The sequence below is a fragment of the Peromyscus leucopus genome, chromosome 4 (genome assembly GCF_004664715.2).
Source record: "Peromyscus leucopus breed LL Stock chromosome 4, UCI_PerLeu_2.1, whole genome shotgun sequence".
NCBI classification, from domain to species: domain Eukaryota; kingdom Metazoa; phylum Chordata; class Mammalia; order Rodentia; family Cricetidae; genus Peromyscus; species Peromyscus leucopus.
The window spans coordinates 48,217,676-48,233,858 of NC_051066.1; the positions used below are offsets into that span (position 1 = coordinate 48,217,676).

Below are 16,183 nucleotides of genomic sequence, written 5' to 3' on the forward strand. Positions count from 1 at the left end.
GATCAGAAAGGGGAGAGAGGATCCTAAAATGGCTCAGCAGGTGAAGGTACCTGCTGCCAAACCTGACAGCCTGAGTTTGATCCCAAAGCCCCACACAGCGGAAAGAGGCTCGCAGGCTCCTTTTATAGACAACCAGGAGGGGATTAAGTCATCCTAAGCATGACTGGTCATGCGAGCCGGGGCTGTAAACGTTGACTCACGCCTGGTGTGCAGTATCTCCCCCATCTGCCGTATCAGAAACCGAAACAGGAACTGAGACCCAAACAGAAACTGAAACTTAACTGAAACTCAGGTCAGGACTAGTAGAGGCTGGGGCCTGGAGAAGCTCACCATGGTGCTTCTGTCACCCTAACCGTGGGCAGCACCTCTTGGTAGTGGCCCAGATAAAAGGAAGTGGGAAAGCTTTGCTGTTTTGCCTCTTGCTGGGAAGTTCATCTATCCTGTTGGTGCTGCTGCTGATTCCTCAGTTTATGTTAGAATCAGCTTCTTCCATAGGCAGAGAACCAGCCGCTCTCCTGGAATCCCTCAGGTCTTCAGGAGCAGATTGGGACTGCTGCAGCTCCTGTCTCTGTGGACTGAACAACTACCAGGTTCTTGGCCTTTGCAGTGAGATAACCTCTCCAACTGTACCGTATAAGCCAAGGTAATAAATCTTTTTTTTTTTTTTTTTTTTTGAGACAGAGTTTCTCTGTGTAGCCTGGCTGTTCTGGATCTCGCCCTGTAGATCAGGCTGGCCTCCAACTTACAGAAATCCGCCTGCCTCTGCCTCCCGAGTGCTGGATTAAAGACGTGCGCCACCACCACCCCTGAGTTCTTCAATAGGACACTGTTTATCATATTGAAATCATAAGGGACAAAGTGTTTTGCCCAGCATAAGCATGACTCTGAGTTGGATACCCAGCTCCAAAATACGAATAAAATACACAGAGAAAACGATTTAAACTGGGTTATGGCGAAAGCAGAAACAAGTACAAAGTTTAAAACTTGGGCGGAATGAAACCTCCACATAAACACATGAGCTCGGTCCAAGGGAAGGGTTTTCAACCTCTAGGAGGGCGAGGGAAAAATCTCCCTGAGCTGTCTGAGCATTAACGTCAACTCCCAAGAAAGTCTCCCGCCGCCAGCGGCGAGCCGCAGCCCTCGGGCGCCCCAGAGCAGCGGCGCCGACGCCCGCCCTCGCGGTGGCTAGGCAACCGCTCGCGCCTTCTCACGGCCCTAGCCCCGCCCCCGGAGGCACTTCCGCCGCCGCGCGGCCGCGGGCTTCCGCCTCTCATTGGCTCGGGCCGCCCCGAGACGGGGCGGGGGAAAATGCGTCAGCCGGTGCGGTCACTTCCGGCCCGGGAGCGCGCGGGTTGATTTGTCCTTCCTCAGCCGCGGGCGCTCACCGCTCGGAAATGGCGGGTAAGTTCCCGGGAAAAGTTTAGCAAGGGGAGGAGGCGGGTGGTTCTGGAGGAGAACGTCGGGGCGGCTGTGACAGGGGCTGCCTGGAACTTTCGAGCTCTAGCCGAAGTTCCAGAAGGGCCCCTCCGTGCCGCGAGGCAGCGAGCGTCTGAGGCTGGCTCCCGGTGGGCCGCGCTCGGCGCCGCCGCCCCCCAGTGTTTGCGCTCCGCGCCTCCCGTGGGCCACCGGGCGCTGCCGGGGGCGGGGGGTCGGCGAACCCCGGGAGGAGCGCGCGATTTCGCCTGGTGCAGCGCGGTATGCCTCGGGGCCTGCTTTCTCCGTCTCACTCTGCCCACGGCGGTCCTGATGTGGTCCACGGGGTCGGGTTCCCGCCCTCCCCCCCACCCCCGCATCCTCCCAGGGTCCTGCCCATCTTCCCCAGACAACTTGTGTGCGAGCGCAGTCCTTCTCTGACCCGGTGCAGGGCACACTCTAGCTCTGGGACCCTTCAGGATTCCTGAGATCGTTTTCTAGACGTCCTTTGAGAAAGACGTTTTTGCACAGCCTAACTTCTCTCTTCGAGTGGGACTTCTGTACTGTATGTAGTAGTGGTCTCTTGTTCTGGTTCATTCATTTGAGTCTTCTGGTCTTCAGTGTTTATGATATATATTTACAAGGATGAGAGTGCGGCTCAGTGGTAAAGTGCCTATCTGGTGTATATGATGCCACAGGGTCAATCCTTAGCTCAGCTAGAAATAAAAATACAGACAAACCACGAAGTGGTTCACACAACGTATTGTATCACATTACATTGAGATGATTTTAGGATGCCCCAAATGATTCCTGTTTGCTGGTTAGGTTCACTGTTTTGTTTTGTGTGATGGGAGAATTGAACCCAGGGCCTCATGTATGCCAGGCAAGCACTCTCCCAAGCAAGCTGCATCCTCAGTCCCGTGTTGAATATTTTAAATATGGGGTGCCCCAGCCACGAAGTTGGGAAGTCTTGACCTTGATGACTATAGGCGCTTGCCACTTACTTTTGAAAATTAAGGTATTATGAGGTGAAGACATGGCTCAGTGGTTAAGAGCACTGGCTGCTCTTCCAGAGGATCCATGTTTGATTCCCAGCACCCACCCAGTGGCTTACAATTGTTTTTAACTCCAGTTCCAGGTGATCTGATACCTTTTACTGGCCACCATGGGCTCTGCATGCATGTGGTACATAAACTCATTCAGACAAAATATCCAAATGCATAAAATTAAAAACAATGAAAGGTATTGTTTTTGAAGTGCTGGGGAAGGAACTAAGCCTCAGATGTGATAGACACACATTGTCCCTGTGGTGCAAACCCAGCCTTAGCTCCGTTATTTAATTCCATCTCTAGGAATGTATAGTTAGAAAACTGTCAAAGAGGGGCCGGAGAGCGCATGTCACCCACCCCCTCCTCCTCAGCACTGTGCCCTGTGTCCAGTTGTCCCACCTCCTGAGACTCATTCCTAGTCTTTGATCAGAATAGTCAGAGGGTTTGGGCAATGATGCACACCTTTAATCCCAGCGCTTGGGTGGCAGAGACAGGAGGATTTCTGTGAGTTCCAGGCCAGCCTGGTCTACAGAATGAGTTCCAGGACAGCCAGGGCTACACAGAGAAACGCTGTCTCAAAAAAACAAACAAACAAGTTTAAATTGTCGTTGAAGTGTTTTGATGCATTTTCTTTTTTACAGTTACCTATCTTTTGAAGTGATGAATAGCTTCTTGTGGCATTTTCCCCTAGTGCCTTCACATTGTATCACTACATGTTAAACACTCCACTTTTATAGATAGGCTGGATTAACAAAGTATGTAGTTTCAGGTTTGCAGGTGTTTAAGACAGGATTGTTCTACCAGATGAATCTGTTAAGTAGGGTATTGAAGTACCCTCGTATCATAAAAGAGTTACTGTACAATGAGAATTACATCAAAATTCAAATTTGAGCCCCACCACTTCCTCCTTTGGTGCCCGTCAATTAAGACTTTCTTAGCTTGAGTTATTGAAGGAGAAATGGGTCTGATGTACTACATACTTATAGGTAATTTCTGTAACATAGAGATTTCTTGAAATAGGTGATCATTATGCAGGGTACACTGGCCTCTAGCTCAGGTCTGTCTTAGCCTCCTACATGATGGAATTATAGGCCTGGCTCAAAAGTGGTTTTGTTTTCATTCTGTTTTATGAGGCATTCATTTGCAGTATACTTACTGAAGGGTTTGTGGAGAGTGATATGTACTATTGTACCATGTTTTCCATCTTATCCTTAGACCACTTCAAATAAAAATCCTGCTTGTAGGTTTTTAAATCACTTTCAACCAACCTTTCAAAACCTCTTCTAGGATTTGGTGCAATGGAGAAATTTCTGGTAGAATATAAGAGTGCAGTGGAGAAGAAATTGGCTGAGTACAAATGTAATACCAACACAGCGATTGAACTGAAATTAGGTACGTATGTAATTTCAGAATGATTTTATGTATGCAACTGAATGTGTATATAAGATAGCCTTTTAAAATTTGAAATAAAATTTTATGTTAAGAATAATTACGCAACTGGTATTTCCTGCATGTGTGAACGTTGAGGTTGTATGCAGTCTTGAGTTAGGCCATGCAATGGGTAGATGGAAGATGGCAGTTTAACACATGGGAAAGATCCTGTGACAAAAACGTACAGGTACATGTAATCTCAGCTTCTTAATAATATTTACTTTCTTGCTTTTGAAAATGATAGCTGGGGCTGGAGAGATGGCTCAGAGGTTAAGAGCACTGGCTGTTCTTCCTGAGGTCCTGAGTTCAATTCCCAGCAACCACACGGTGGCTCACAACCATCTGTAGTGAGATCTGATGCCCTTTTCTGGCCTGTAGGCATTCATGCAAATAGAGCACAATTTAAAGAAAAAAAAAAAAAAAAAAAAGATAGCCAATAGCAGGTGTTGGTGAGGATGTGGAAAAAGTTCATATATTAGTGGTAAGTATCTAAAATAAGATAATAACTTTAGCTTGGTTTTAAAAAACAAATAAGCATAAATTACATATATGAGCCAACAGTTCTATTAGGTGTCTGTTCAAGAGAAGTGAAGATGTTGTTCATCTAAAAACACATGAGTGCTCAGTAGGTGTATTATTCACAATAGCCAAGTGGTATAAACAACTCAGATAAAACACCAGTTGGTAAACAGATAAAGTATGCTCTGTTCAATGGAATACTATCTGACAGTAAAAAGGAATGGAGTCCCTATACCTGCCACAATGTGGAGAAACTTCAGAACATGCTAAGTAAAAGAAGCCAGGAAAAGTCACCATAATGTATGGTTCCATTTGTATGAAACGTTCAGAAAAGACATCCATAAAGACTGACAGTAGAAGCCGGGTGGTGGCGGCACACGCCTTTAATCCCAGCACTCAGGAGGTAGAGGCAGGTGGATCTCTGAGTTCGAGGACAGCCTGGTCTCCAAAATGAGTTCCAGGAAAGGCACAAAGCTACACAGAGAAACCCTGTCTTAAAAAACCAACCAAACAACCAAACAAAAAGATTGACAGTAGAGAATCATTACCCCAGGCAAAATGTAAGAACAGGGTAGGCATGGAATTTATTTTTGTGCACAGTAGAAATGTTTCAAAATTAGTTGGTGGCAAAATTAAGTTTAGTAAAATCGTGTGCTTAAGTAGAAGAAATAAACATTTGGGAATCCTGATTACATTGCTTTCCATACCTTAGTTTCTTCCTCTCTAAAATGTAGTTGTTGCTGGAGAGCTTCTCTCCAAGCTCCACCAAGCCCCGCAGTCCCACAATCCACGTATAAAATAATCACTCAGACGCTTATATCACTTATAAACTGTATGGCCGTGGCAGGCTTCTTGCTAACTGTTCTTATATCTTAAATTAACCCATTTCTATAAATCTATACCTTGCCACGTGGCTGGTGGCTTACCAGAGTCTTCACATGCTGCTTGTCCTGGCGGTGGCTGCAGTGTCTCCCCCCTCAGCCTTCCGCTTCCCAGAATTCTCCTCTCTCCTTGTCCCACCTACCTCCTGCCTGGCCACCTACTTCCTGCCTGGTCACTGGCCATCAGTGTTTTATTTTTATAGAACGATATCCACAGCACTTCCCCTTTTCTTCTTTTTTTTAAAAAGGAAGGTTTTAACTTTAACATGGTAAAATTACATATAACAAAACAACTATCAAGCAAGAATTGCAGTTACAATATTAAAGATGATGTCCTATCTATCTTATATTTGTGAGTTTAAGGTTTTATATCTAACTTATCTTTTATCATAATTGAGGAAATTACAACTATCTAGTCTTCAACCACATCAAAGACCTGAGAAGGAACATAATGGTACCTGAGAAATGGTAGATGGATGCAAGCAACTTTCGGGAATCTTGCAAAAGTAGACCAAGACAGCTGGCAGCCTGGACAGTCACTTAATGTTTCTCAGCATTGTTGGTGCATTCAAATTGGCTATAGGCCTAGAGTATCTGACAGACCATTTTCAGAAGCAGGATTTCTGAAAGACCATCTTACCCTGTCTTGGCAGAGTACAGTGGTTGCTTTCCTTGTGTCCTGCTTGTCCAGAAAGGACAGCATTGCATTTGTACTGTCAGCCATCAAGGCAAGGGCAGTTCTTTGCCCAGTAGGCCATTTTGTGCCAAAAAGACAAACTTCCAAATGGAAATGTCTTAGAAGCCCAACATTCTCTCGGGATCAATTGGTGCAGCCAGGAGCAATTGTGTCTCACGTCAACAGAATTCTAAGTTATTTAAATGCCATATTCTCTAGGTCTATGAAGTGTTTGAAGATTACCTATCTATCTGAAATATATCTATGTATACCTAGAAGACTTAACTAACATGACTACAGATATGATTATCATAGATGACTAATTATTAATCTATTTTTTAATTATCCATTACAATTTTAAATGAGTTACATAAACATAATACCTCAAACAAGAATATATATATATATACATACATACAGTATAACAAAATTAACTTCAAGTTTGTATCAATAAACTAAAATTTATACCAATATAAAATATTTTAAACATAAACTAAAATCTATACCAATGTAAAACATTTTAAACAAGTTCTTTAAAAGTAGGTTCATTAATCTACTCTTTTATCATCTCCATATCCTCCTATATATCTATATCATATCCCCTTTTCTTTTTTAGAAAAAGATCACATTTTTAATCAACCTGTTTTAAATAAAAATATTGTTTTTTCTCTGTCCCACACCAGAGGGCTCTTCTGATTTGGGACACAAGAATCTCTTAACCATTTTTTTTTTTTTTAAAGCAATATGTCTGGGTTTAGAGGGGGAGTGAGCCAATTCCACCTCTAAAGCCAGCTTGGTATATTTGGGAATTTGGGCGTAGCATCTCTTACTACTTCCTGCTGGAGGGGAGCGCTGTATCTTATGGGGACGCAAAGAAAATTTTAGGTCTATGGGGTAGTCCGTGAGGCTGTATTGTGTGAACCAGTTGCCTTGAAACCGCTCTGGATGTTGGATCATCTGGGCCATGGTGTCATCGGAGACCTTTCAGGGGGTCTTGACTGGTGAAACCTGTCTTAATCTGGAACAAATCCACAGCCTCTGGCTTTCTGTGGAAACAAAAGCAGAACCTCTTTTCCAAAGTAACATATCCTTATATCCAAATTTTGAAGTCAAGGTACCTTTAAAATATACATTTTGGCATAACTGAACAGCTTTTATAATCAAATGTTTTTCTTTAGTTATGAATATCAAAGACAACATAATCCAGATTTTATGTGTGATAGCCATCTTTACGTGGCTTATTACCTTTGCTGTTTTTTTTAAAACACTTTATTTTTAGATACTATTTGTTTATATAACGGTATATATTTTTTCTTTAAGCCTGAAACGGCGCTGTGGCTGCTGGCTCTGTCCACTTCAGCTTCCCAACATGGCGGTGGTACATTTTCCGCCAGCTCTGGGAGCCATTAATTCTCAGAAATAGTGGGTCTACGCTTTTAACAAAGCAGCGTGTAGCCCAGAAACCTCTTTTTTTTTTTTTTTTTTTTTTTTTTAATACTAGTAAAGACTAAATCTACCACACAGCTTAATGTGCCGCTGACAGACGCCTCATTCCCGCCATACTGCCGGTCAAACGCGCACGCCAGGAACCGCCAGTGTTCAAACCTGCGTTTTGTGGCGTCTAGCTGCCGGTATGAGACAAGAAGCAGGAACCTGGTTTTGGCTCTGTTTAGAATTGGTTATTAAATATTCTCAGGTTTAAGGTGGAAACTTGAGCCGTTGGGCACCATTTGTTGCTGGAGGGCTTCTCTCCAGGTTCCCCAAACCCTGCAGTCCCACAATCCACGTATAAAATAATCACTCAGATGCTTATATTTTTTTATAAACTGTATGGCCGTGGCAGGCTTCTTGCTAACTGTTCTTTTATCTTATATTAACCCATTTCTATAAATCTATACTTTGCCACATGGCTGGTGGCTTACCAGAGTCTTCACATGCTGCTTGTCCTGGCGGTGGCTGCAGTGTCTCCCCCCTCAGCCTTCCGCTTCCCAGAATTCTCCTCTCTCCTTGTCCCACCTACTTCCTGCCTGGCCACCTACTTCCTGCCTGGTCACTGGCCATCAGTGTTTTATTTATATAGAACGATATCCACAGCATGTAGTTAATAGCATTCAATTTTAGTTACGAAGTTCAATGCAAATACTCTTGACATGTAGAAAATACTTAGTAATTGCTAGTTGCTATTCCTTTTTTTTGGGGGGGTTGTCCCCCCCCCTTTTTGAGACAGGGCTTCTTGGTCCTGGAACTCACTTAGTAGATCAGGGTGGCCTCGAACTCAGAGTGCTGGGATTAAAGGTGTGTGCCACTATAGTAGCCCAGCTATATTTGTGATTTTTAAAAGAACTGCCATGCCATACTGTACCATTTTTACATACTACAAATAATGAACAAAGTTCCAATTTTTCCATATCCTTGTCAATGTTGATTTTGATTTTTTAAATGTTTTTGCTGTTTTCATATGTGTAGTGGGTGTGATCAGAAGTCTGTATGTGTTTGTAGCCTATGTACATGTGTGTCTGGATGCACATGCAGGATGTTTATTGAATGTTCTACCCTTATTGCTCTCCAACTTATTCCTTTGAGGCAGGATCTCCCTATGCATGGAGCTTTCATTTTTTTTCCCTGCTAGGCTGGCAGCTGGCAAGCCCAGTTATCTTCCTGTCTCCATCGTCTACAACACTGAGGTTACAGGTGCATGTGAGACCACACTTGACTTGTTTTGAGGGCTCTTAAATCCAAATTCAGGTCTTCGTAGTCCCTGAATTAACATTTCTCCAAAGAGCCCTAGTGTGCATTACATGTGTGCCTGGTGCCCTTGGAGATCAGAAGAGACGGTCAGATCTCCTGAAATAGATTGTTGTGAGCTGGGAACCTAACCTAGGCCCTCTGCAAGAGCAACAAATACTCTTAGCTGCTGAGCCATCTCTTCAGCCTCATGTTAATCTCTTGATAATTTGTATTCTTATTGCTGAGCTACACATCCTCTAGTCCAGTGGTTCTCAACCTGTAGGTCACAGCTCCTTTGGGGATTGAACGACCCTTTCATGGGGGTTGAATATCAGATACCCTGCATACTAGGTATTTACACTATGGTTCATCACAGTAGCAAAATTACAGTTATAAAGTAGCAATAAGCCAGGTGGTGGTGGCACATGCCTTTAATCCCAGCACTCGGGAGGCAGAGCCAGGCGGATCTCTGTGAGTTCGAGGCCAACCTGGTCTCCAAAGCGAGTTACAGGAAAGGCGCAAAGCTACACAGAGAAACCCTGTCTCGAAAAAACCAAAAAAAAAAAAAAAAAAAAAAAAAGTAGCAACAAAAATAATTTTATGGTGCTAGAGAGATGGCTCAGTGGTTAAGAGCTGGCTGGCTGTTTTTCCAGAGGACCCAGGTTCAGTTCCCAGCACCCACATGGCAGCTCACAACTGTAATTCTAGTTCTAGGGATCTGACACCCTCACATCAATGCACATAAAATAAAATTAAATAAATTTTAAAAAAAGGATTTTTAAAAAATAATTTTTCAGTATTAATTGTATTGTAACTGTGTTAAAGGGTTGCAGCATTAGGAAGGTTGAGAACCACTATTCTTATAATCCTTAAATTGACACTTGTGTCTTGTTTATGACAGTAAAATTGGCTTTTTAAATTTATTTTGTTTTTGAAATGGGTTTTATTTGGCCTAGTCTGGCCTCAGACTTAGATGTAGTCAAGATGATCTTGAATTACTGACTTTTTTCCACCTCTTCAGTGGTGGGATTATAGGTGTGTGATGCCAAGTCAAGATTCTGTGGAATCAAACCCAGGGCTTCGTGCATGCTAGGCATTCTACCAATTGAACTACATCCCTATCCATGAATTTATAACTTTGTTATAAAGTATTTCTCCTCTATCTCTGGTAATAAGGACATATCATCTTTGTTGTCCTCTCTTTAGCTCCTCATCTTGCTTTATATTGACTTCTACTTTATCAGATACTAATCTTATCAGAAGATAATTTTTTTTTTTTTTTTTTTGGTTTTGTTTTTGAGACAGGCTTTTTCTTTGTAGCCTTGGCTGTCTTGGAATTCACTCTGTAGATCAGTCTGAACTTGAACTCACAGAGAGCCAACTGCCTCTGCTGGGATTAAAGGTGTGTGCCACTACTGCTCAGCTTTAAGATAATTTTAAAAGACTTATTTTTATTCATGGGTTTCTATGCATCTATGTCTGAGCATGTGGAGGCCAGAGGAGGGTGTGGGATTCTCTGGAGCTGGATTTACAAGCAGTTGTAAGCAGCCTGATGTGGGTGCTGGAGCCAAACTGCTCAAGAGCAATAAGTACTTTTAACCACTGGGCCATGTCTCTAGTGGGATAAGATTTTAAAAGGGGGAGGGAGGGCTAACACTGTGTTCATATGTTGATGTCAAGAATATCAGATAGGAAAAATTACTGGGGAGAAAAGGAGGTACTTCAAGATTCGATATCTTTGAGCATATAAGAGGGGAAAGGACTCTCTTTGTCAGTTATTAGTCTGCCCTAGGTAGTGTCTTAGTTACTACTCATGGCTGTGAAGAGACACCATGACCAAGGGAATTTATAAGAGGAAACATTTAATTGGGGGCTTGCTTACAGTTTCATGGTGTTAGTCCATGATCGTCATGTTGGGGAGCATGCTAGCAGGCAGGTAAGCATGATGCTGGAGCAGTAGCTGAGAGCTTACATCTGATCCACAAGCAAGTGTCAGAGAGAGACAAGTTTTGAAACCCCAGAGCCTACCTCCAGTGATTTACCTACTCCAGCAAGGTCACTGATTCCTTTGTAAATAGTCCCTGAACTGGGAACCAAACATTCAAATATATGAGTCCATGGGGACTATGGTTCAAAGCACCAAATTCCACTCCCTGGCCCTCACAGGCTTGTAGCCATATCATAATGTAAAATGTGTTACAGTCTAACTTTGGAAGTCCCCATAGTCCTTTACAGTATCAACACTAATAAGTCCCAAAGTTCAAAGTCTCTTTTTAGACTAAAGGCAATGTCTTAACTGTAGCCCCCTGTAAAATCAAAATACATAAAGTAAATTACATATTTTCAACATACAGTGGCCCAGAATATCCTTTACCAAAGGGAGGGGTGGGTAGGTATAGTGAGGAAATACTGGACCAAAGAAAAACTGAAACCCAGCAGGGCAAACTCCAAATCCTAACAATGTTTGATGACAAAGGGCTCTTCAGATCTCCCATTTTTTCAGCTTTGTTAACTGCAACAAATTCCTTTTTGGAGGCTGGTTCCACATCTTGTATGCAAACCTCCTTAGCAAATATCCCATGGCTGTGTCTCCCACATCTTGGGGGTTTTTAACACAATCCAAGCTTCACTTTTGTAACTTTCACACAATGACCTTTCTGGGCCTCAGTAGGATTCTTTTTTTTTTTTTTTTGGAGCTGAGGATCGAATCCTACCACTGAGCTAAATCCCCAACCCCAGGATTCTTTAACCTTGAAGGAAGCCTTTGCACAGCTCCTTTATTTTTGTTGAGGAAGCCAGAACGCTTCACTGGGGCTGTTCTGCTGCCTGTCTGGAACCTGCCCCCTCCCTGAACTACATTTGTATAAGCTTTGACTTAGTGCTTTCCTTTGTTGAATAACAACATTTTGGAAGCTTAGCTGGGTGGAGTCTTTCCCTTGGGGCATGTCTTAGGGTTTCTGTCCATAAAGAGACACAATGACTCTAACAACTCTTATAAAGAAAGCATTTAATTGGGGTGGTTTGCTTACAGTTTCAGGAGTTTACTCTAGGGGACCATGGCTGTGTGCAGGGCATACATGGTGCTGGCTACATCTTGGCTTGTAGGCAACAGGAAGTTCACTGAGACACTGGACAAGTATCCTAAGCATAGGAAGCCTCAAAGCCCACCCCTACAGTGACACACTTCCTCCAACAAGGTCACACCCACTCCAACAAAGCCATGCTTCCTAACAGTGCCACCCCTATGAGAGTATGGAAGCCAGTTGTATTCAGACTACCACAGGGCACCACTCCCTTTATTTCCTTAAATCTTTCTTTAAATTTCTCGTCTTGCCCGGCGGCGGCGGCGGCGGCGGTGGTAGCACTTGCTTTTAATCCCAGCACGAGGGAGGCGTATCTTTGTGAGTTTGAGGCCAGCCTGGGCTACAGAGTGAGTTCCAGGACAGGCTCCAAAGCTACACAGAGAAACCCTATCTCGAAAAACCAAACAAACAAACAAAAATTCTCTGAGCACAGGATTTGACTCCAACATTAAAATTTCCTGTTACTCTCTTTCTCCTCAAACTACATTTTTTTTGCCCTATTTTCTTTTTTTCATTGTAGATCTGTATAATCACCACTAATAGCCATGTGGCATAGCCAGTACTAGGCTGTCTTGAAATCTCTGCCATTGCCATTAATCCAAAAACTTCAATTTAGCCTCTGACAGATTCTCAAGAAAAGGCAAAATGAAGCTCCATTTCTTTGTCAATATGGACTCTCACCAAGTTGCTAATGTTGACCCCTGAAGACTATTGAGCAGGGCCGGCATGGTCCACATCGCTCTCGGCACTGCTGTCTCCAGTGCCTTCACTAGGACGGGCCATTAGCCCTGCTAAAGCCTTCAACTGCTCTCCTAGTTCAGAGTCCCACGGTCCTTCTTCCAACAGGCAACATGGCCAGGCCTGTCACCGAAATAGCCCAGTCCCTGGTACCAACTTTTGTCCTGGTGTCTTTTCTGTTGCTGTGAAGAGACACCATTACCAATGTTAGATCATTAAAAGGCAGCTGTGGAAACACTGTTACCCATGTGTATGGATGGCCAAAATGTCAACAGAGGAAGCTGGGATGTGGCCTGTTATAGGGGTGGAAATTACTTATATAGTCTGCAAGAGAAGCTGGGAAATGTAATCTTTTGGCAGGAGACTATCATTCCTAATTCTGAGAGGATAGTCAAAATGTAGAGCAGGGGTGTTATAGCTGTTTGTTGCTGAGGAGCGTCCTTGTCAGTGAGGGGAATAGATCTGAGTCCATTGAAGAGGGGGTACTCTTGTCATGTATCGGGAGAGTCTTATTTTAATTGGCTGAATTGGATCAGGTGATGCCAACCTGTGTTCCTGAAGAGATTTGGAAAATAATTATGAGAAGGTTGCAAGTAGATAATTTGATCACAGAGTAGAACTAAAATTTGCCGGGAAGGTTGAGGAATGAGGAGGAACAGAGGTGGGAGAAAGTGGGCATAGAGTTGACTCAGGGTGACAGTGACTGGTCCCATTGCCAGGACTGTTGCACCAGAATGAGCTAGCAGAAGTAGCAGGGAGCTACAGCGCATCAAAGGAAGGGGGCAGGAGAAGAAGATAGAGGACTAATGTAAAGAGTTGTATTTGGCTTGGGGTGAAAGGGATGAAGGTCCATTTTAGCCAAAGTTTCTCCACAGCATCTAAAAGATCTTTTTGTGGATGTATTGGAAACACACGGACTGTTGTGGGATGCAAGCTATTGGGAGAACTTGCATGTAGCATTTTGTTTGGGTAGAGGGTAAAGTTCAGTAAGCAAAACATTCAGACAGGACAAAACCGTAAGTATGAGGATAATAATGCGGAAAGGAGTGATCAAGGGGAGGAGCTAGAGGAGGAGGGAACCAGAGCCCATACATAGGAGGAGGCTTGTGGTTGAAGTCTGGTCCCTGTCTGGAGGCCCTGTTTCAAAGCAGTTAGGATGTGTTGGCCTGGAAGCAGCATGTTCATAGAGGAGAGCACAAATCCCATCCCAGTAGTCAGATCTGGTCCTTTTTAATTGTGGAATACTACAGCAGTCAAGGAGTTGAGCTGGTCCTGAAAGATGTTAAGCTGATCTGAGATGGTGAGACCAAAAGGTTAATTGATGCAAACGAGGCTTCAGTCCAGCTGTTTTCGTTCTAAGTCCTGAAAACAATGTCCAGAGTGGCAAGAAAAGGGATCAGTTGGATGGCCCATTGCCCATTAGTCCCCTTTTAGAGGTCACCCAAATTGCTTTTAAGAGTTTGGAAGCATTTCAGTAACTGCTTCAAAGCTGACAGAAGAGTGATGGGAGCAGCAGTTAAGAGTGCTTCAAAAGTGGGCTGGAGAGATGGCTCAGAGGTTAAGAGCACTGGCTACTCTTCCAAAGGACCAGAGTTCAATTCCCAGCAACCACATGGTAGCTCACAACCATCTGTAATGAGATCTGATGCCCTCTTCTGGCCTGCAGGCATACATGCAGGCAGAACACTGTATATATGATAAATAAGCAAATCTTTAAAAAAAAAAATGCTTCAAAAGAGGTTCCATCCAAGGGGCCATGATAAAAGTTAACAGTTGGCAAAGATTCAGAACATAAGTCAGGAGGTAATAACTGTACAGCTTTGTGGAGACATAAAGTACATGAGAAAACTTTTACATCAAGATTAGTGTGAGGTAAATGCAATAGTAGAACTGGCTGGACCATGCACCAAAGTTCTGTAGGTGGTAAGGTAACTAGTTAGCTGTTTGTTTATACCAGACTCGTGTCTAAGTAACAAGAACCTGGAAGCTTTATAAAAGTCAGTGAAACCTAGCAGCATCCAAGGAATGAATCTGAACAGAAAGTATCTTACTGGTATTCCTTGTTTTACATCTGATTTACTTTGTATATTTGTTTTAAATATTAACAGTACCAGTAAGCCAGGCGGTGGTGGTGCATGCCTTTAATCCCAGCACTGGGGAGGCAGAGACAGGTGGATCTCTGTGAGTTCGAGGCCAGCTTGGGCTACAGAGTGAGTTCCAGGAAAAGCTCCAAAGCTACACAGAGAAACACTGTCTCAAAAAACCAATATTACATTATAGGTTAGGTAAAATTTGATAAAGTAAAATTTTTTTAAATTGGGATTATTACCTTAAATGACCATATCTACTATTTGAAAACATGACAATACATATTTTTGTTAACATCAAATTGTTATGTTCCAGGAGACAATGTAATATTGTCTCCTGGAATAGGAGATAAATAATAAGACAAAGTTGTATTTCCCAAAAAGAAATAATTTTTAATTTTCAATTTAGAAAGTATACTTCCGGGCTGGAGAGATGGCTCAGCTGTAAAAGGCTAGGCTCACAACCAAAAATAGAAAGTATACTTCTAGTAACAGTGTCTCCTTTAGTAAGAATAAATGATTCACTTTACAAAGTTTTCTAAAATTAACCCAATCAAAGAACCTTTTAAAGATCTTGACATTTTTACTATGTGCACTCAACCAGCACATGAAAGGTGAAAGGAGTCATGTCAGATTTGATTGTTTTGTTTTGTTTTCCTGAGATGGGGTTTTTCTGTATGGCCCTGGCTGTCCTGGAACTCACTTTGTAGACCAGGCTGACCTCAAATTCAGAGATTCTCTGGATTCTGTCTCCAGAGTGCTGGGATTAAAGGTGTGTGCCACCGCTGCACGGCTTCATGTCAAATTTGCAGTAAATAATGTACATCACAGATTGAACTAACAAAGAAGGCTAAGCCTACTCTTTACTCTTTCTGCCAATGGACAGATCTTTAGGTTACTACATACTGACAGCAGTAAGCATATTTCTTAACATTATTCTATTCTATTCTATTCTATTCTATTCTATTCTATTCTATTCTATTCTATTCTATTCTATTCTATTCATTCATTCATTTTTGTCGTTTTCTCTGTGTAGTTTTGGTGCCTGTACTGGATCTCTCTCTGTAGCCCAGGCTGGCCTTGAACTCACAGAGATCTGCTTGGCTCTGCCTCTTGAGTGCTGGCATTAAAGGCATGCACCACCGCCACCTGGCTAACATTGTTCTATTTAATAATAGATTGATTGCTTAGAGGCATAATTTATAAAACAAGATAACCAAATTAAATGAGCTTTAACAAATATTGGCTTTTGGAATTTCTTAGAAAACATCTACCAACATCACTATTAAAGCCAGTGTACTTCTTGTAGGCTTTAAGGTGAGAGTATAGGCATTGGCCCTGGGGCTCTATCTGGGTAGAGAGTAGATTATAGTCTGCTCACCACAGGTGAGCCCAGGTTGGAGAGAATCTCCTTCATCTAAGTCGTCTCCTGAAGAACATGAAGGCTTAGGATATCAATAGAATCATTTGTTGACTTTACCGATACAAAACCAACTGTAAAAGACACTGCATATTCTGAGTAACTTTCCAAAGCTGTAAGTTGGGTGACAGTATCTGGCATCCTCCTTTAATGAAGGAA

At 42.9% G+C, this 16,183-nt stretch overlaps 1 protein-coding gene across 2 annotated transcripts in view; it reads left to right on the forward strand.

Annotated features, from left to right (window-relative positions):
* The first annotated feature begins 624 nt into the window (after positions 1-624).
* Positions 625-16,183, forward strand: part of Hat1 (histone acetyltransferase 1) — a 57,994-nt gene continuing 42,435 nt past the window's right edge. The window contains exons 1-2 of one of the 2 annotated variants that reach the window (XM_037204869.1): positions 625-643; positions 3,750-3,854. In XM_037204869.1, coding sequence (XP_037060764.1) covers positions 3,761-3,854 — 94 coding nt within the window. In that variant the 5' untranslated portion in view covers positions 625-643; positions 3,750-3,760. Of the gene's footprint in view, positions 644-1,146; positions 1,402-3,749; positions 3,855-16,183 lie in introns of those variants that run through there. The other variant, XM_028885733.2, reaches the window with a different exon arrangement.